The 20,923-nt window shown below is 43.6% G+C and overlaps 1 protein-coding gene across 16 annotated transcripts in view; it reads right to left on the reverse strand.

Moving 5' to 3' along the window:
* The window catches only part of Kcnma1 (potassium calcium-activated channel subfamily M alpha 1), a 720,864-nt gene that overhangs the window by 189,078 nt on the left and 510,863 nt on the right, over positions 1 to 20,923 (reverse strand). For all 16 annotated transcript variants that reach the window (XM_085698388.2, XM_085698387.2, XM_085698389.2 and 13 more), the window contains exons 13-14: positions 17,608 to 17,677; positions 11,121 to 11,276 (exon numbers count right to left, since the gene is read on the reverse strand). In XM_085698388.2, coding sequence (XP_085554514.2) covers positions 11,121 to 11,276; positions 17,608 to 17,677 — 226 coding nt within the window. The remainder of the gene's footprint in view (positions 1 to 11,120; positions 11,277 to 17,607; positions 17,678 to 20,923) is intronic.

Genomic DNA, 20,923 nt, shown 5'->3' on the forward strand with positions numbered 1-20,923 from the left:
ATGTCATAGCGTTCAGTAATCAAAAGGAATGAAGACTTGATACCTGCAACAACCTAGATGTGGCTAAAGACAAACAAGCAAAAAGGTTCTGAAAGGCAAGCTGTTGCATGACACTATCGCAAGACTTACTGGAAAACATGGAGCTACCGTGAAAGAGAATGGATCGGAAGCTAAGGGTTTAGGGAGTCTTAATTGTGACCCAAAGTGAGAGTGAAAGATAGGGAATGGGGTTTGAGACTGCTCTGTATTCTAGAGTGAGGTGATATGTGGCCCTATCTGTGCTAAAATATGTGGTACTGGACTCGGACGAGAGGAGTCATTCCTGAGTCTTCGTGGAGGATTTTTCTAGAAAGGAAAGCCAAAGAAATGCTGGGGTCTAGCATGCAGACTTCTCCACGAACACTGGAGGTTTTTTACTTCACAGTCTCACCCCCCCTCCCCCGCACTCCAAATTGTTAGAGTCACATGAATCCTTTCAATGTCATCAGAAGAGCTCTGAGAGGATCGGGGCTGGACACAGCTTTTGCTTCCTGGAAAATTTCCCGTTCGCTTTTGTTACAGGGTCACCCTTCTCGCTCTGGCTTCCTCCTTGCTGTCATCCTCCATGTGCTGGATGTCTCCTGTGCTGCTCTCTGACACACCCTTTGTAGAGATGATCCGGACTAGGCTTCTATCTTTCTTACACCCTCCTCCTCCCAACAAGAGATCACCAGAGCCCCTGTCTGTTTGGTTAAATCACTTGACTTAACAATTCTCATCATAGTCTCAGAAGACACACTTGCCTGGGTCATCGTCACACTAATGTACCACATCGGAAAGGGAAAAAATAGGAGCTTCCTGCCTTTAAGAATTACTTTATTTTGAAATTTTATTTCTGTGCATGTGTGGGGGCGCCTGCCTGCCTGCATGTGTGGACACCATCTACGTGCAGTAGTGTCCACAGAGGCCAGAGGGCATCAGATACCCTGGAACTGGAGTTACAGACATTGTTGAGCTTCTCAATATGGGTGCTAGAAGCTGAACCCAGGTCCTCTGGAAGAGCAGCCTGTGCTCTTAAATGTTGTGCCATCCCTCTGTCCCAGAGAACTATTTTAATTTTAGATTGCATAGCTATCAGAGTTGATAGAAAATCTAGGATACTACTTCTACAGATATTGCGAAGTAATTTCTGCTCTTAGAAGCTATTAATTGGAACATAAAAGTGAGCATTATTTGCAACTGAGACACTTCTCTAGGAGAAGCAGTATGTAGTCGAGGGTAAAGCAAGAGGTACCACTATCTAGGTACCTAGATACCAGGGTAGAGCTAGCCCTGGCTCTACCACTTCCCAGCCAGCTGGACAGTGCAACGTCAGACTCGCCAGTGATTTCTCATCCTCACAGAAACACCGACCCAGAGTCACTTTCTTTTGGTCAGAGATCTTAACTACTGTGTGCTTGTCAGGTTTTCCCTGTGTCATTAAAAACATGCGTAGTCTTCTGGTCAAATAAAAGTTTTAGTAAAAATGTTTGTCTTGTGGCTGGAGGGATGGCTCAGCATTGAAAAGTAGTAGCTGCTCTTGCAAAAGACCTGAGCTTAGCTCCCAGCACCCATACTGGGAAGGCCACACGCACCTGCAACTCCAGCTCCAGGAGAGCTCATCTCCTCTCTCTAGTTTCTGTGGGCAATGCACATATATGTATCTGGTGCAAACAGTCGGACACACACACCCAAACTTAAAAGTAAACAATAAAAATCTGTAAAACTCAGAACCCCAAAGGGCTATGCAAACTGTCAGGTCTCAGATAAATCTGAAGTTCATAATAAAATACCCAGCATATTAACTCAGTGGCAACTCCTAGGTTTGCACTGCCAGATGCCTGGAGTAGATGATCAAAAGTTCTCAATTCCTGACCCTGCTCTTCAGGGACTCACACTTGGTATGGCTGTGTCACTAACCAACGGACTAAAATGAATCTGAGGTTATGTTCCTAATGGTTTATGTGATGTTTAGAGATTTCTTGCTTAAATTATTACTAACAGTGGTGGGAGAAGAGAAGAAGAAAAAAAAGTAAGAGGAGAGGATAGGGAGGAGAAGGAGGAGGAGGAGGAGCTGAGGAGGAGGAGGAGGAGCTGAGGAGGAGAAGGAGGAGGAGGAGGAGGAGGAGGAGGAGGAGGAGGAGGAGGAGGAGGCAGCAGAAAGAACGGGAGGCCAGGGGAACAAAGCCTGTGATGTCTAGGTGTACATCGGAATACATGCAATTAATTATCGGTCAATAGTTTCTAAAAGAACTCCACTGAATGTCAACAGGCTTGATCAAGGAGATGCTCCGCATTGCACATCAGTGACAACATCCTGGCAAATGATGAGGGCCAGAGAGAACCACAGATACTCCTGGGTTGTCACATTAAGTCCTGACTGTTGTGGCTTTCATGGGTCCACACTCCCTGAGCATGGACTGTGTGTGTTATGTAATCTTTCTGCCCTGCCTTCCTCTTTGTTCAGTCCACGCCAAGAGCCAAATAAAAGAATCCATATGCAATTACAGCTATAAAACCAAAAGGAAAATATTAGATGAAAATATAACATTTTGGGGTTTCTAAGTTTGTTTTACCTTTAATGCTAGGCAGACAGTTTACACAAATCATTTTGCTGCAAAGTAAAGAATAATGAGTTAAATGTGTTCCCTGTCACCATCAATCATGTAGGTTTGCCTTTGACTGACTGAGCACGTAAGACACATGAAATGACTTTCTAATCATGTTAGAGGGAGGGAGTGGGGGAAGATGGAGAGAGAGTTGAAGCTTCTTTTATTCTATTCAGAACTTCCATTGGCATTTTCTGGCAATCTTCTTACATGCTGCATGGCCTTCTCTTTGCTAATAATGTTTGCCTTGAGAATTTGTAAAGGTCTGAGAACTCCTTAATTCAATGTTCTAGAAATTACCAGGGCCATAGGGGAATGAAATCCCTGTTAATAGCTCATGGATTGCTTCTCTCTTTATTTGAAATAGTTTGCATGGAAGTTACTCAACTTTAAGTTGGACATGAGAGATCGTGGGCAGTGATGAGGATGCTGGAGGAGGCAACATCTTGTGGCAAGGCCTCTGATTTGAAGAGACTGAAGTAGGAAGGAGGGAAAAAAGATGCATGATCATGCTGGCCCAAATGGGATACTGAGATTTAGCAAATGCATTTTAATTTGGGGATGTTTATTTTGATTTGCGAATTTAAACAACACACTGACTATATTTTCTGGCAGTCAAGATGGTTTATAACCAAATCTAACCAGCTTCTTTACAAGCCTTGCCAAGGATTAGAAAGCTTTGCATTTCAAGCTTCTATTCTGAGCTGAAGCTCTTTAATTGGGCCAGTGAAGTGCATACAGTAGCAGAGGAAGACATTTCAGAATCCAAATCATACCAAATTGTACGTCCCTGTTAGTCTGGGCTCCGCTCACAGTTCTCTCAAACACAGGCTTGCTGAGCTAAGCTGAAGCCTACTCATTCATTCATTTATTCAAGATACATTGATGGAGCACCTGCTACCAGTCTGTAGCTAGCTAGTCAATGGGATTCCGGCAGTAACCTTGGCTTCACAGTGCCTCCATTTTATGAAGGAGAGAAAGAGAAATAAACAAGAAAAAAATGACATGGGTAGGGAAGACAAATAGACAAAGCCAGGAGGATGAAGGAGATCTGTGAGAATGGAGTGTGCAGGCTAGAAAAAAAAAGAGAGATTTCTACAGTGGAATTCTGCTGTTTACCATGTGAAGTTTTATCACCCTAGAAAGAGCAGAACACCTATATCCTTCCTAGAGAACAGGGGGACATGTGCATCTGCCCTCTAAGGAGCCCCCATAGTCCCAGATAATGTTCTACACTTAGTTTCTTCCTGATTGTCCAATTTGCCTGAAAAGCAACTGAAACATTGAGTGCCGATTGCTAGATGGTATACTGCGGGGGACACTACGCATGCCTGCAATCTCAGCACCCCTCCCTAGGTGGTGTACTGCGTGGGACACTGGCGCATGGCTGCAATCTTAGCACTGGAGAAGGAGAAGCAAAAGATCATGAGCTGGAGACTAACCCAAATTATATAGTAAGACCCTGTCTCAACAAACAAAACAAAACAAAAAAATACCAAAACCCAAAGAGGTGCTATTCAATCTTTATAGAATGGAGAGTTCAAAGTGATGCAGATATAAATTCTCCATAAGGTGATTCAGAGACCGAGTCAATTACCTGACTCAGAAGATAAGTGAGAAACATATTCTTTTTCTTAATCTTTGCCCTGGATACATGAGAGTGTTGAGCTGATGAATATTTAATAAATTAAACATTTCTTACAAATACCCTTTTCTGTTTGCATACTATAGTTAAAAGTTTGTTTTTGATCTCTTTACAAAAAACCATTCTGACATTTTTAAAGATGGTCCCACTGAGAATTTTATTTTGAGCAAAGACAAAAAAGGGTTTAATAGAAGTCAAGCATCTACTTAGGGGAAGAACATTCTAGATAGAGGGAACACAACAACTATTGCTCCTCAGCCCGGAAAGGGAATGTGAGAGACACACTTGGTTCAGGACAAAAGTGGGCAGGACAGCACTTGGGGAACCGGGGTCAGCAAAATCACAGGAACCTGGCAAGTTAGTACCTGGAAGGCAATGCTACTATTTTGGTGTTGAGGAGATTGGATGACACAAATAGACTTATGCAAAAGGCTGGCATGTTCTGATTCATGGCTGGGAAGATTGAGGAAACATGTTGAGTCTAGATGCGAGCATCTAGAAGGCTGGTATCTAAGAGATGGTGGTTCTTTGGATCTAGCAGTAAGAATGAAGTTGGTGGGAAGTACTCAGATTCGGGGGTTGTTTTCAAAGTCAGGGTGGCATGCTGAATTCAATCTGGTGCTTAAGGAGACTTGGGGTGGGTGGGGAGTCTCAGATGGCTCCAAAGCTGAGTATCAGGAAAGATGGCATTGTCAGCTGTGGATGGCGACATGGAGCAGGGTAGGCTCCCTGGCAAGAACAGGGATTCAATTCTGGAAAATGCTAAGTCTGTGAGGAGATGCAGCATCCCAGAGGAATGCTGAGTGACAGTTACATTGATTTGCTGGGTTGTAGGTGGAGGCATAAATCTGTGAATCATCTGTATATCTACATTATACTAAAATATTTTATATTCCTAAAGAGGCAAGGGTGGCTGTATTGGGAACTGTTTTCAACAGGTGAGAATCTGTGAAGACCTCCCATTCTCCTTGAGGAATATCATCCACAGGGAGTGGAGTCAACAGCACTTGTAAATCACAGTCTTCTACTGGGTGGCTTTGTGTCCCAAGACAAACTCTTTCTTAGCATTCTGTCCTCAATCCCAGTCTTATCAGCTGCATCTTTGGCCTGACTAGAGATCCTGACAAGCCCCACTTTTCCACAAAAGATTGAGATAAGCTTCTGGCATACCGACCTAGACACTGGCTGCAAAGTTTATGCCCATCAGGAAGTAAGAGCGAGTGGCTGTTATAGTTAGTTGTAGGTGTTAACTTGCCTGGGTCATGAGGTTCCCAGATATTTAGTTATTGTTCTAGACATAGCTGTGAAAGTATTTCTGGACAAGTTAATATTTGAGGTAGTATAGTAAAGAAGAATACCTTCCCACTGTGGGTGGGTTCTATTCCAGCCATCGGAAGCTGTCACGGAACACATACAATGAGTCATTAGAAATTTGTCCTCTCTGTTTTACAGTCTTAACTGGGGCATGGGTGTTTTCCTTACTTTATATCCGGACTGAAACCTATACTAAGTCTCCTTACTTCAAACTGATTGACGTTATACCTGAGACTCTGTAGCAGTTCCAGTGAAGACATGGTGACTCGGCTTTCGTGCCAAGAGAATCAGCTTGGTGTAGTCAACATCTCCCTCTCTTAATTGAAATAAATAGATGATAGACACATGCATTCATTAATGATGGGGATACAAGTGAAAAAGGCTTTAGTGGGTAGTTTCATTTTGTAAACATCCAAGTATGTACTTGCACAAACCAAGAAGAGAATGGCATTGCTACATAATATGGGACTTCTACAATATATGTAATCTGCCATTGACTAAAATGCCATAATATGGCCCATTACTACATGTACATACCTACACATTCACACATCACAAACACAATTGGTTCTGTTTTGGCAGAGAGCCCTTTTTCACTTGCCTTTTTCCCAGGAAAACTTCCTTAAGCGAGTCCTCTTGACAGCCTAGTCCATTGCTGATCTTGTCATAGTCTAATCTAACCTGTCTGATGCATTGACTCTGACACCTTTACATAAATGGCCAGAGCAAAAGGTGAATCAGACTCATTGACAAGGCTATGTAAACATGTGCCCACCCATTCCCTATCAGAACAGAAGCTTCCTGAATCTTAGCAGTGCTTCTAAGCCATAAGCACATTGCTGTACTCTGTGTGTTGGGATATATGTGCCTCTGGGAACTCTCCTGAATCAATGGTTTCCATAAAGTGAAGCCTAGAAACTAAGCCTCATAGTATGGTGGTTATACTTGCTAAGAAAGTGTCTCATCCTTAATCCTTTTTGGTATTCTCAAGGACAAACCTGGAATCAATTCTTGAGGTGGCTGATTACAGTGCCAAGTTTGTATAGGTTATTAGGGGAATAAAATAAAATAATATGAAGTATTAAGGGCAAGGTTTAAAAGTTGTTAGAATTCCATACATTCAAGGTTTTAAAAGTTGTTAGAATTCTGTACATTTGGGCAATTATCCGAAGGTCTTTATATTTCCAGCTCCTAAAGCAGATTATTTTTATACATAACTTGTACAAACAACCACCTGTGTTCGAATATAATCCAAATCTAAAGATACTAAATTGATTCACTTTAGTTGGGCATAGCGGCACATACCTAGATGAAGCTGGAAGACTGATTAAGCTCAACAGCTTAGGGCCTGCTTGTGTAACATAATAATATCCTGTCTCAAAAACAAAACCATAATTTTCTTAACTACATTTAGTACCAGGACTATGTATTGATGAAGGCTGACCTCACTGTGTAGTAAAAACAATGAGGAACAAATGGCTTCTGTGGCTAGTCATGAGCACCTCAGCCATCAACAGTCCCAGGAGTACAAACTCTACCCCTACAGTGCTTCCCCATTTAGGCATAAAAAAAGCACCAGAGAAAGCTTTGCTGTATGTTCAATACCAAGAACAATTTACCCAGGATTGCCAGATCTTATAAAAACAAGAACAAACAAAAACAATATAATACCCTACTGTGTTACTTTTCTGTTGTTATGACAGAATATCATGATTAAGACAACTTATAAAGGGAACATTTATTTGGTTTATAGTGTCAGGGGAAAGTCTATCACTGCGGAGAGGTATGGCAACAATAGGTAGGCATGGCAACAAGAGACAGACATGGCAGCCAAAGCCTGAAGCCAAAAGATCAAATCTTTAACCAGAGTGAGAGTGTGAAGCAGAAAGAGTGAATCAGAAAGCTCCCAAAGCCTGCCCCCAGTGACATACTTCCTCCAGCATGGCTGTACCTCCTATAATCTTCCCAAACAGTGCCACCAACTGGGGACCAAGTGTTCAACTATCTGAACTCATGGAGGATATTTTCTCCTTTAAACCACCACACTTACCTAACATATTTTCTCCATTCTCCTAACTGACTTTCTTTACAAAGAAATTGCAGATTACAAGCCCATGCCATGCTGCAGGGTACAGTGTGTGTGTGTGTGTGTGTGTGTGTGTGTGTGTGTTAAATGACAAATAAGCAGAATTAAAATAACTGGCAACCCATTTTAATGTCCTTAATTGAAAGTTTCAGTGTTGAATGAGAAGCAATTTTAAGAGTCAATCAATTTCATAGAGAAACCATACACACAAATGCACAATCCATCATGTCCACGAATACTTTTTTCTAGTATGAATAATAGCTCCATTCATAAAAAAAAAATGGAGGGTTAAGGCCCAACTTGAAACTCAGTAGGCTGAACAGGAATTTGAAACTACATATACAAAAAAAACCCCACAAAACCCCAAAATCAATGGTCTTAAAGTGTGGTCCATTTATTCAGGGATGAGGTGATGGCAGACAAGGCTAAACAAGTCCATTGTTTTAGTCTTTCCAGAAAACATTAAGGGGACTCTTGCTGAAATCTGAGAGGCCAGTAGAAGGAGATCAGAGGGTTAGGGGTAAACAGGAGGCCTCCAGCCAGGAGATAAGTCACAGGCACCAAGACTTCTGCTGGCTCTGATTAAGGGACATCAAGGGTGAAAATGATTCCTTGCTGGAAAAAAAATTATCCTGCCCTGCAAACAGCCAAAGAACTATAGGAGCCCCGGATACGAATCTGGGCCTCTTCTTTAAAGGTATTGGATATCTGGTTAGCGTGGATATATAAATACCACTGAACAGTAGGGGAAACGCATTGAAGCATGTTCGGAATAAATTAACCAAGAGGAAAATGCACAAAAAGCCAGAATTTCTTTGGTAATTAGCAAAGTTAAAGAATTCATTACTCCTAAAATGGTAGGTTATTATATCAATGAATCCCAAAATATTTAGGTCAGCTCAGAGGTAACATATCCAAATGAGGACTAGGTTTTAAAGGGTAATGGGTTGCAGGTCCTTGGTTGAGAGTGTCTAGTAGAGTCGTAAGTAATTACTCCCATATATTTCTTCTCATCTCCAGTTCAGGTCCCTTTTACAAATTATATATCCGAGTGGCACCTCTTGCTTCGGTTAAACCTTACTATCTTCAGCTTGGGTCTTGGACTTTAAGTCCCATACATAATCAAAGGCCCCAATGATAGCCACTGTGTGCTTCTGCCTGTGAGCCATCTACACTACTGGAGCCTTGCTTACCTTTCTTCTTTGAGCAGAAGTAAAGTATAATACATTCTGCAGAACTCGGAAACAGATAGCATTTGCCCAGGGCAAGTGAGAAGGTGAGCTCACATCTCCCTCTGGCTTTGCAGAAACACTAAGTGTTCCCCCAAAGGATGAAGCACTGCCAAAGCCTCCTCCAGATGGAAGTGCTGGTGACTCTTCTACCACAGGTTATGAGGGAGTTGGGGAAAGAAGTGATTTCTGTAAACAAGAATCCATTTACAGACTTCCGTCTCCACCTGCACTCATCCTCAAACGAAACAAGCTTTGTAATAATACAGAAAACACACCGAGGATAGGATGACAGCATGGTTTCCGCCAGCTCCGAAAGAGACCATGGCTCTAGGACTCGGGGATAAGCACACATAGATTACAAGGAAGAACACGGAATACATTAAGTGAGACTGTCCTTACTCTAAATTTTATGATGTAGGAAAGGAAGTCATGTGATTTGTAGGCTATGCCCTTAGCAAATTCTAACACAAAGACCACCTTCTGTCAAAAGGTCATATCCCGAGAGCTGCCTCCAAACACGGGAGAGCTGGCCCCGACCAAAAACAATGCAGTAATATAACCCTGGGAGGAAAATGTGTTTTCAGTTATACCAGGGCCTGGTCCAGCCTTTCCCACAGGCTCTTCCTAAACAGGAACTTGGCAAAGGGATTAGTGGAGCTGGAAGGGACGTCCTTGGCTTTAGAGGTGAGGCCCGTCAGAGTCCCAAGGAAAGTCAGGCAGAAGTGCTCTCTGCTGGTAAGAACACTGAAGAACCAGTGTCAGAGCCATTTCATTAATTTTCTTGACAGGCAGATCTAGTTACCATGCAGGCACCACAAAATCAAAACATACGCATGTCAAGTGGCCCCATCTGTGGTGGGGCTCTGCCAAGGCCCATGTCACAGCAACACAAGGAAGCAGAACCCAGTTCCTCAGACCACGTGCCGGGGCCTGTGAGCAAGCCTCTGCTGGAAGAAAACCTCCAGAGCTCCAGTGGAAGCGCCAGGGCGGTTCTCTCGGTGACAGTTCGTTAACCTAGGTCTGGACTCCTTCGATTGAGCAGACAAGTCCGGGGAAACACATGGCTACATCTGGCTTTGGTGCCCCTTCCCGAAACACAGCCACACAGACCTCCCTGCTACTTTCATTTTGCCTGCACTCAGTTTCATCTATGCAGGGCAAAAGCAGCCTGAATTAAAGAGGACATTTAGAAGCACACAGTGACTTTATTTGTAAGTGGGTCTGAACTTGAAGTTCTGTTGAACTGGGGTCTATAGGTACAGAATAAACACAGAGGACATATTTTAAATCAAGACGTTATTCACTATAAGCCTGGCTACAATTGCGGGAGTGGGTCCAAGACAAGCTATTCTTTATGTCATACTATGATAACTACCTATTGGCTAAATAATGCCAGTGACATAGGTACACAGGGTAGAGGCCTGACACATCCCAGCTCTAGGTAACACAATGCACAGATGTGGTGTGCAACCTTGACTGCCGAAGCCCATGCTCCGGAAACTTGCTTAGTTAGGCACCTAGACTCAGAGGCACTCAAAGCCTAGACCCTGGAGAACAGAGTGGGTTCATTCTCTCTCCCTGAGTTGGCCCATTAGCCATCTGGAGACTAGGAGTGGTGGCTGCCCAGTGAGCTCTGACAGGGAGATGAACACATCCAGACTGCACGTCTCTTGGGGTGAAGACTCGGTTCATCTTTTCTTTCTCCATTCAAATAGCCATGGCATGTCAGCCTTGCCGGCCTCCTTGATTGCGCAGAAGTAAATAAATGAATTATGTTGTTGGGGTTTGGGCTTCAGCACAAACACATGGTCTGCATTTATCCCCACAGTGAGAGGTCCACCAGCCACTCGATAGAAAAGAGCAAAATGATAATTCTTTTCTTTAGGCACTCTGGGGCCATATGGAATGTATATAAATCATATTTTTGTTTTAACAGTGGAGGCTTTGTTGATAGATAAACATGTGGTTTATCTAAAAAAAAAAGAGAGAGAGGATTGTGCTTTGAACAATCATTTAATGGCCACGGATGTGCCAAATAAAAATAAAAACATAATTTTGAAAGGAGCTGGCCTCATTCCCAAATCTGTAACAAGGAATTTCTCCTCGAGCGGAGAAGTTAAAGCCCGCCAATCTGTTCTGAGTTTAAGCGGTGCTCTACTCAACCCCACGACAAATGGAATCCTCGGCTAATGTGCTCTAATAAGACAAGACGTTACCTTTATGAATGACCTCATGGAGAAGAGGTTGGCAAGCATTGTGGAGAGGCCTTGAGCCAGACAGCTTTGGGCTATGAAACCCAACTTGAGCTCCGCGAGGCAGATTGCGTCATCACCCTCTTTCCAATTCCAGCTGGGGATGTTGAGCAGATGGGCCTGTGGGAATAACAAGAGGTATGAGACCCTGTTCTGCTCCTTGTCTGAGTGTCTGAAATCTCTTCTGGGAACTGTTGCCCTGTCCAAGGACACTGGGTCATCCAAACTCATCCTTCCTTCCATGTGCCTCGGTCTGAGGCCTATGGCTAGGTTCTCTGCTTCTATTCAACAGACTATGGCCTTTTGGCAACGTTGCTACGACACTCAAAGTCCACATCCTCCTCTCAAGTTTGCTATTTAGCCAGAGTCAACCCAGAGAGGATTTTTCTCTTGTGAGATACACCAGCCCCCATTATTAAAAAGTCTAGTTAGCTTTTTTTTTTTTTAAGTGGCTCTCAAGTAGTATGAGATTGCCGGATGTCTATGTGTCTGCATTCTCTTGGATTTTTTTCCCTTCCTTCTCAATATTTCAGATCAATGACACCCAAAACTTGGTGGGTTCCTGCATGCCCTGCAATGTGTACAAGACCACAGGTTGCTGGCCCCACCCTGCATAGATCTGGGGTGGAGCTGGAGAGCCTCCAAGTCTATATGTGGGAGGTAATGGTGCTGCTCTGGAGGCCACTGTGCAGGACCCATTCCCCTAAACCATCATAGCACAGACATCCCGCAGTCTCCCACAGATGGACTGTCCTATTCCACAGTTAGGTCAGAACCGAGCCTGTAGTCCCAGAGGCATGCTCACACTAGTTTTTGTGTGGCACACAGCAGAGAGTCACAGATGACAGAGTGAGTGAAAAGGTTGAAATTCAGGAAGTTCTCTAGTGTTTGGTGATTAACAACAATAACAGCAGAAGAGAGTTTCAAAGCTTGAATATCAGGGACAGTGCTTTTGTTCAAAAACATCAATTATATAAATTTGAAACATGAAGACAAATCTAAGAGAGAGAGTGTGTGTTAGAGAAAGAGAGAGCTGGGCACAGCATTTAAGTGTGTGGGTTACTTAAACTTCAATTAGAGACCATTGGATACACGAGACCGAAAACCAAAGTCTCCAGAGCAAAGGAAATGAACCTTTTATTCCATGTGAACAGGCCACATTCATTCCACAGGATTTGATCCAGTCTTAGTAGTCAAAATTGAAGAGGGAAAATAATCAATTGAATAATGACCAGAGAAAAATGAAGACAAGAGAGGGTGAGTGTTCTGCAAAAGGTCTTTTGAGAAATAGTAGGAAGAGCCAGAAATCTCCAAGATTCAGGGGACACGATCCTCAGGGAGAGAAGGTAGTCATCATATCTGATGCCTCAGGTACTACTATGTCAAAATTAGCTTTGCTCTACTCTTTTCTTGAAGCCAGGATAGAACCGGCCTGGCATATATTTAAAGAAAGCAGAGGGGTTTTGGCTTGTTTTACAAAGGAACTTTCTAAGGATGAAATATGACTAATAAATGGAGATGGCTAGTTTAAACAACAACATCAACAAAAACACAAAGTCTTTATTCCTAAAACTTAGCATTTTTCCAACATGCCAGAGTAAATCACGTTTTGTACAGCAAGTTGACCCAGAGTTCTTATAAGTCCCTGTACATGCCAACTCTCTATAGCTCTGAAATTATATCTCCCTATGCATCAGCAAATGGGAAGCAGCGAAAGAGCCTTCCCTTCATCTTCAGAACGACAGAGGCCAGTTGCAAAAGAAGGATGGAAGATCCCATTGTAGAAACAAAGAACAGAGACCAGGACTTTATGCTCTGCTTGGAGAAACCCTACACTTGTGAAATGTCTGCTTGCAAAATCCACCTCTGTGACAGTCTCCAATCCCGAGCCTGCAGTGGTTACTGCTGAACTGATGATTGCTTGCTCCCTAAACAAGTGTGGTTAAAACAGGCCTGTGTGTGGGCCACAGAAGAGTGGGATTTGTGTGGAGTGGAGAACCACGGGGTCTTCTGCACATCCCACACAATGCTAACAGAAAGTCCCACCCTCTTTCCCGTATCTCTCCCCATTCTTCCCTGGCTTATGACATCAGTTTTTTCATTTTACTTTCCCGTAAAAATTTTCATTTTTACAAAAGATCTTCACCCAAGTGGAGAAATACTCATATGAGAAGAATGATAAATGGCATCCAAGTGATGAACTTGTGTGTGACAAGAGATCCGGGTGGTCTAGTCCCGATGGAGACACCACATAACCTCCACACCATCTTCAAACAATTGAAACTTTGCAGGAAGTCTGCCCTATCTCTATGCCATTCAAAATATGAAGCTCCGGCATGCAAGCCTTGGGTCTCTCATATTCTATGTAAAAGCCATGTTTGTTCCCAGCTTCTAGTGCCTCCTTTCTTGGCCACTGTATTTTCTCCAGTCATGGGACAGGAAGTGAAGCTGAACTGGCAATGGCCAAGAGGGAAGGCCGTATGCAAAAGAGGATATTAACCCAGAAACTAAAATTCTTTCTTTTTGGAAACTTTATCCTCTTCCATTTGAGGGAAGTTGAGACTGGTGAACAAACAAAACAAAACAAAAAACCCAGCAGCATTTCCACACAGGAATCTGGAGGCAAATTTTTTTCTAATTTGACAAAGAAAGAAAGCAGGTCCAACATTAATCACAGCCTCCCCCTCCATTGATGCTACTGTAACACCCTTCATTCCCTGGAGAAGGACTATAAAACAAGCCGTCTGAGGAAGGCAGGAGGAATGAATTCTGGCTATGCTTCTTTCTCCTACCACACACTCAGCCGTAGAGAGATGCTGTGAAAAACAGAAAGTGAAGCATCTACGAGTGGGAAACCCACAGCATTTGTGGTCTGTGTCTTCAGTCGCTGACCACTGAAGGACCACATGCTAACAGCTTCATCCCCAGCGAGCGACTCTCTTGGGAGGAAGTGGAAGTTCTGGGAGGTAGCGATTAGTAGAGGGTCTTTGAGTCATTGAGATCATTATCTAGCAAGAAGCTAGCAGGACACCAGTCAGCCCTTTTTGATTTGATGGCTATGAACTGACCCATTGCTTTCCACCAGTCTTTCCCCGAATGATGTGTTGCCTTAACACAAGCCTAAGAAAGCACGGCCAACTCATCATGGCCCAAAGCTTCATTGATAGAATGACAGGAAGCTGCCTGTGATGACTGACAGAATCTAGACTCATCTATGAGACAGGCCTCATGGCATGCCTGTGAGGGATTACCTTCATTCTGTCATTGAGGTTGGAAGACCCACCCGCTGTGGGTGGCACCATTCCCGGGTTGGAATCCTGGACTGCATAAGTGGAAAAAAGGGAACTGAGTAACTGTATGTATTCATCTCTATACTTCCTGATGGTGGATGTTGACATAATCAGTTCCTTCAGACTCCTGGAAGCTTGACCTCCTCTCTAGGATGGACTGAGCCTTGAGCTGTGAGCAGAAATAAGACCCTCGTTCATGCAGGTGCTTTCGTGAGTGTCCTATCATAGACACAGGAAAGTTATGAAGGCAATGATGAACACAACTATGCCCCACAGGCAAGCAGAGACAATGGGGATGCTCAAAGAACTGGCATCTGTGCTGGAGACTTGGTTTCTAGACAGAGACAAGAAGCTCGGGAAATAAAACTACCAATACCAGGTGAGTTATTGGGAATGACACTTCCGTCCAGTGTGTCATGCATCGTCCTGTCTTTGGAGAGCTTTACTTACACACTGTCAGCCAACACACTCTTTCATCTTCATTCAGAGAAGGCCAGTTTTTAAAAGTTCTCTCTGTAAAACGTAGCCACTGTAAAGAGACCCATTTTGTAGAGTACCATCCTTCCCCTAAGAACCACAGTGTGGTTCTACGGGCTACTGTCCCGTTTAAATAGAAGGTGGCAGTTGGCTATCCTGTCCTAGTTTGCTGGCTGTTGAGGGACCGTGGTTTGTGCTCGCCAGAGGTGATCTGTCTAGGACAGAGTTTTGACTCCTGCTAGTCTGATGTTACACTGGGAAGCTAAAATGCACAGATGGCCCAATGAGGACTAAATGAGATAATGGATGTCAAAGCTCTTTTAAACCCATAAAACAGGACACAAATGTCTGTAATTATTATGATGACAAACTCAAGGCCAGCAGTTTCCCTGCATCCCTCTAGGCTCCAGAATATCACCCTCGTTACATCATGGGGGTTTGACATTGTTTTTATTTCAAGCCCGCTGTCCAATTGTGGGAGCCACTACCTCCTCCAGAATATGTCCTCAGTGGCATGGTTTTCACACAAGCATCAGGTCTTTCCTAAGTGCCTGTATAAGTGGGGGGGAGTTCTATATGCATCTCAGATGAGCACAGAGAAAAAGTCACGGGAAGAAGACAATGTTGGAAGAAAAGAAGAGTGTGTGAAAAGGGTCAGACACCATGGGCAACTGCAAAATCACAAAGTAGTATGAAAAACTGTCTACTACAAATCTACTAAGAATGACCTAAAGACAAGAGGATGCCCACTCTAACAGGGAGATGGGAAGTAACAGAAGAAAATGTACTTTGTCAAAGTTATTCTATCACTGCATCCTTACTGCTCTAACAGTGTTCTGAAATGATTTTGCCTGACCCAGAAACCCAAGGAGAGTGAGTGGGATAGTTCTAAACAAGATGGGTTTTAAGCAAATAGTCCTGGCCTGTTGATGTCTTCATCACAGTGTTTGACTGACTGTATTGGAGAGTCTGTCCAAGATATTCGGGTGGCTGTACTCATGTGAATACTGACCAGGTACCATCTGGTTCTGAGGCCAATCAAGTTGCTTTGAGTTTGACAAGAACTACACAGCTGAAATCCTCTTTAATTTCTTGAAGATGCTACATCAGCACCCGTTGGAAAGAGAAGAAAAGGAACTGACATCTTTTTCTAAACATACAACATTAATTTTCCTATTCAGTCTAAATTCAGCCAAAAATCTAAACAATCGCTTAAAGCACTCCCACACTAAATGAAATTTCAAATCACAAATGAAAGAAGGAGTGTTCCTTGCAGCAGGAGCTGTCACCAGTCACAGCCGTGCTAATAAAATTCACCTCCACCTACAGAGGCTGCTGTCAAGAACTTCACCAGTTGCTGCCTGTAAGTCACCAACAGACCCCTTATCACAGTCTTGGGTATTCAGAGACAAAGAGCGGTGTCACCTTCGGTGCACACCACCAAACCCACTGGCTGGAGAGTAACAGAATTTCCAATAGAGCCACCTGCCGAGGGCTGGACAATGGTCGGCATTGGGCAGCAATTCCAAGCAGTGGGCCAGTCGCTGACAGCAGGACCCACTCAGCAATAGCCTCTGATGGGTCTCCACACAGCTAAATGGGCCAAAACTTGCCAGCAATTAAGAAATAATAGCACGGTGCTGGTGGCATTTGGCAGAATGGGGTTTTCTCTGGGACACCTGATGACTTGTTTTGTAGAGAATATGGCCTATAAGACAGGGCATGCTGTCACACATAACCCTGCAGGGAGTTATTTCTATTCAGCCAGGACACCTGGCCCCAGGTGCTGAGAAGCCTCCAGTCTCTAAGCTCCATTAAGAAGACAACTGGTACCATATCAAGTAGAACAAGATGCTACCTTCCCTCCTCCAAAGCTGTCTAGAGCTCCACCACAAGCCAAGTGAAGGAGTGCTGCCTTTGATTGGACCTTTAGCTCTGTTTCAATGAGAGGCAATGACAACAGAAACACTAACTCTAATGTTTGAGTTCTTTTTAACCAGGCCCCATTGGAAGCTGACACACTGGGAACATTGCTCTAAGTATAAACTTTGGATAAACCACTGCTTTCTCAAGTGTAACTGGGGAGATTCCCATTCCGAATTTGGGGATAATGCCGTGTTCTGCTTTCCTTACTTGGTCTGCATTATGTTCTTTCAAGTGCACTTGGCCACACAGAGAGAAATCCTACCAGTTATCTGGCACACTCTCTACACCTTTCTTGATCAGTCTCTAAGGACACAAAATCAGATTTTATCTTCACAGCTATTCTACCCCCAAAGTAGCAGGAAGAGGGTTAATTACAGAGTAGTTATTCAATAGATATTGACTGAATGACTACAGGACATAGCCATGCAAGTTGTTGGGACTTAGGTATGGACAGGATCTAAGAACATATCAATATTTCTGGACCAACACGTTCAATAGCTTCTTCCTGAATGAATGAATTACTATAAGAGGCGACAAAGGCTCCTCCTCCCATTGGCCCACCTCAAAAAGTAAGTTGATGACCCTGAAGGAATGTCCTAGAAAGAAGGGACATTTTAACTAATGCTTATCTTTGCCAGACCTCGGGGCATGCGAACCTGTGTCCTTACATGAATATATGTGTGTGTCTATGGAGAGAGAGAAGGTGCTAGGACCCGAGGTCTGAGGATGGCTTCAGGCCTGGTAGGTTTACCACGTACCTTGTTATGATACTGCAGCATCTGAGTTATGATCCTGATTTTCGGGTGGTAGTTCTTTATGGAGATCACTCTGCAAAAGAGAAAACTGAACTGAAGCAGGCTCTGTGGAACCCACAGAGTAGGATGGAGGATTCGTCTCCTTAGGTAACCTCAGTCAAGCAAGCAACCAGGGCCATCCAGGGGGCTGTGTCCAAAGAAAGAATGTGTTCTCCTCACATTACCCCTTAGGACCATGACAAAGAAATGTCAAGGCACCCGCTGGTGTATATACGAGACATTGCAAACATCAGAGTAGGCGGGGTAGTGAGGTACACTTGATAGATGGAGGCTGGCAACCAGGACTCTAAGACCAGACTTGCCTACAGAGCAAGTTCAAAGCTAGCCTGGGCTACATGAGAGTCTGCCTTGAAAACAAACACGAAGGACCCCTGTGACATCTAGGAGACAGACTATGAACCTGAATGGACTGGAGATGGGAGCTTCTGATGCTTACAGACAAGTTCTGGAGGTCTGCAGTCCTCCACACCGCACGTAAAAACCTCTGCTCCGTGTCCAGTTAACAACCTAAGACAATGACGACAACTCAAACAGGCCACCTGGCAAGTGGCTCTGATTTTCACATTCCCTTTAGACATTCGCATAAATGTGATATTTAAGCAGAACTCTTGGGATATAATCGAGGACTCTGCCTTACACAACATAATGATGACTTGACCACTGGTTCAAGTTAAACACCAGCACCCTAAACATACGGTTTATTGCCCTCCATCCTTTACTGAGTCTGGATGACCCTACCCACCAATCTTCCCTATCCCCTCTCCTGTCAATCACACTGCAAAGGGAAGAAGTAGGGAGCCCTTGAATGGAAACAGCTGGCTTCCAGCACAGCCATTGTGCTAATGAACTGGGTGACCCTGAGGAAATCCCCAGGCTCTCTGTTCCTGTCTTCTCATCTGGACACTGGGGGCAACCTCACCTGCTCTGTTTACTTCACAGGCTTGGTATGAGGAGCAAATGGGAGACCAGATGTTAAAATGCTTTGAAATCATTAAAGCCCTTCTCCACGTGTAAGTTATGGTTTTTGTCATTCCCAACCCTGTCAGGGGTGACATTGTACATTTCCTTCTGTGACAAGGAAGGCTAAAGAACGGAATTCCGGAGAAAGGGCCACCTCCTAAGCCTCCTCAGGAATGCAAGCTCAATTATCACAGCCGCCCCCACAAACTTCCCACCCAGCTCAGCGCTTCCCTGTGCACGTTTTTTGCAAAACTGGAGAGAAGGCAATCAGACAGCAGCTTCATCGGAAGAAACTGCAACCAGAGAAGTGGAGAGACGGAGCCTTAGAAGGCCGCTCTGCGCACATTCACCCAGAGATTTGCACCGGAAGGACTTCCGCTCAGTTCCGAGAGAGTGTTATGTTGGCCTCTGCTTATAACCCAGGGCATTTGTCAGCCTCTGTCCGCCTCTGAGAGCCATCTCCAGCTCCAGCCAGCTTTCTGTATTAGTTCATTTCAAATGACTCTTTGACATTTTAATTTCAAAAACAGCAGATTGGTCTCATTAATCTAAGGAGGAATTTACAAATAGAAGAAAAGCTGAAGCCACATTTAACCCCGACTTTCCCACTCCCTTTTGGATCTTTTTCCCGATCCTCCTTAGTGAATGGCTTCCTTACATTCCATAAGCCCTCTGTGCCAGTGAGTTCTAACTTTGACATCCCTCCATTCTCCCTGACACCTATGTGTGCTCACATTAACCTTTTATCCTCAAAATTCAAATAAAATATCTCAATTATGAAAAATGCCCATTTCAAAATTACCACAAGTTTCTATTTTTCACCACTGAGGAAAAATAAAAGTAAATATGCCAGAAACTTCTCTGTGAGGTCAAAAACATAAGCTTCGTGTTCCTCGTTTCTTTGTTTGTAATAAGGAAAAGGATGGAACCTTGTCCCTAGAAGAGCTATATTTTGTCACTTAAAATGGTAGGAAAAAAAATCTGTCAAAGGGTAGAAATGCTGCTTAGTTCAGAAAATGACAAGGGACACATTCTAAACTGAAGCTGACCTGTGTGGTCACTTTGCAGTAAGGCCTATAAGGAGACGGGCTCAGGTGTGATGCTAGTCCCCACTGCATCTTCTTAGTAGCCTGGCAAACCGAGTCTTACCAGAATGTGTGCACAAATTTCCTTAAAACACCAAACGGAGCATACTGCCAAAGGAAAAAGACTGGAAAGAAAGACGATCACGCCAGATGGTTTCTTCCAGACATAAGGTCCAGATACTGACAGGAAGACTGGATCAACCTAAATGCACCAGAGGAATTCTGTGTGTACATGTAACTGGAGAACACTAATTCAAACGAAAAGAAAATATTCACCAGCACTGTAAAGACCCAAAGGCAACTTCCCCACTCTCACCTTGGGGTAAATCCTTGAGTCCCAGGGAAGCAAACTGCAATTAACATTTGGGCTATATGTCTGGTCCAAATGATGCCTGTTCACTGTTAGGTGAGAGTTGTTGGGACTACAGCGGGAATGAAGCATTTTCCTTAGTCCAGGCTCTCTCTAGAAGGTTCTCTTTATTATCTTCCCCTACCTCAAGTGACTATTCTGCAATTTATACCAGAGAAAAGACAAAATCTAAAAGGATTATAGCTAAGAAAAGCAAAACGTTCCGTTTTTTTGGTCATTTTTCTACAGACGGGATATTATGATAAGTTTTGGGGAAGGACAATAGCTAAAGAAACCTTTTCTTTTTCTGAAATGAGAGTAAATTAAGGTCTTAGAGTGGGGTTAAATTAGCCTTTGAGAGGCCTAGCCCATGGGCAGATAAGGCATTAACTATTAGTGTTCTAGATTTGTTTTCTCTCCAGACCATGATCTATTTAAAACAACAAACAAAACAAACATGAGGAGTGGGGACTTCAATCCATATAGAATGAAGACATAATCTATATGATTCAGTATCTCAGAGATCCACGCCAATATTAAAAGCACTCATCTGAGGAAACTGAGACAAGTTAGTCAACTCATCACTTTCAGAGCAGTATTAACCTGATGCAGACAGGCTGGGGAAGTACTAACTAGGGGTTTCTTAGCCTCAACCACTGGCATTTTGGATCAGAGAGTTTTCTAGATGGGAGTGTGCTGTGCTTTGTGGGAAGCTTGGCAGCATTCCTGGCCTCTACCCACCAGATTCCAGCAAGACCACCTGCTTGCTGTTTCCAATGCAAAGATGTTGAAACATGTTGGAAAATATCTCCTGTAGGTATTTTAAGACCCTTCCCAGTAAAGACATCTTGGGTCCAATTCCTTT

This window comes from Myodes glareolus, chromosome 12 (genome assembly GCF_982192425.1).
Source record: "Myodes glareolus chromosome 12, mMyoGla1.1, whole genome shotgun sequence".
In the NCBI taxonomy this organism is placed as follows: Eukaryota; Metazoa; Chordata; class Mammalia; order Rodentia; family Cricetidae; genus Myodes; species Myodes glareolus.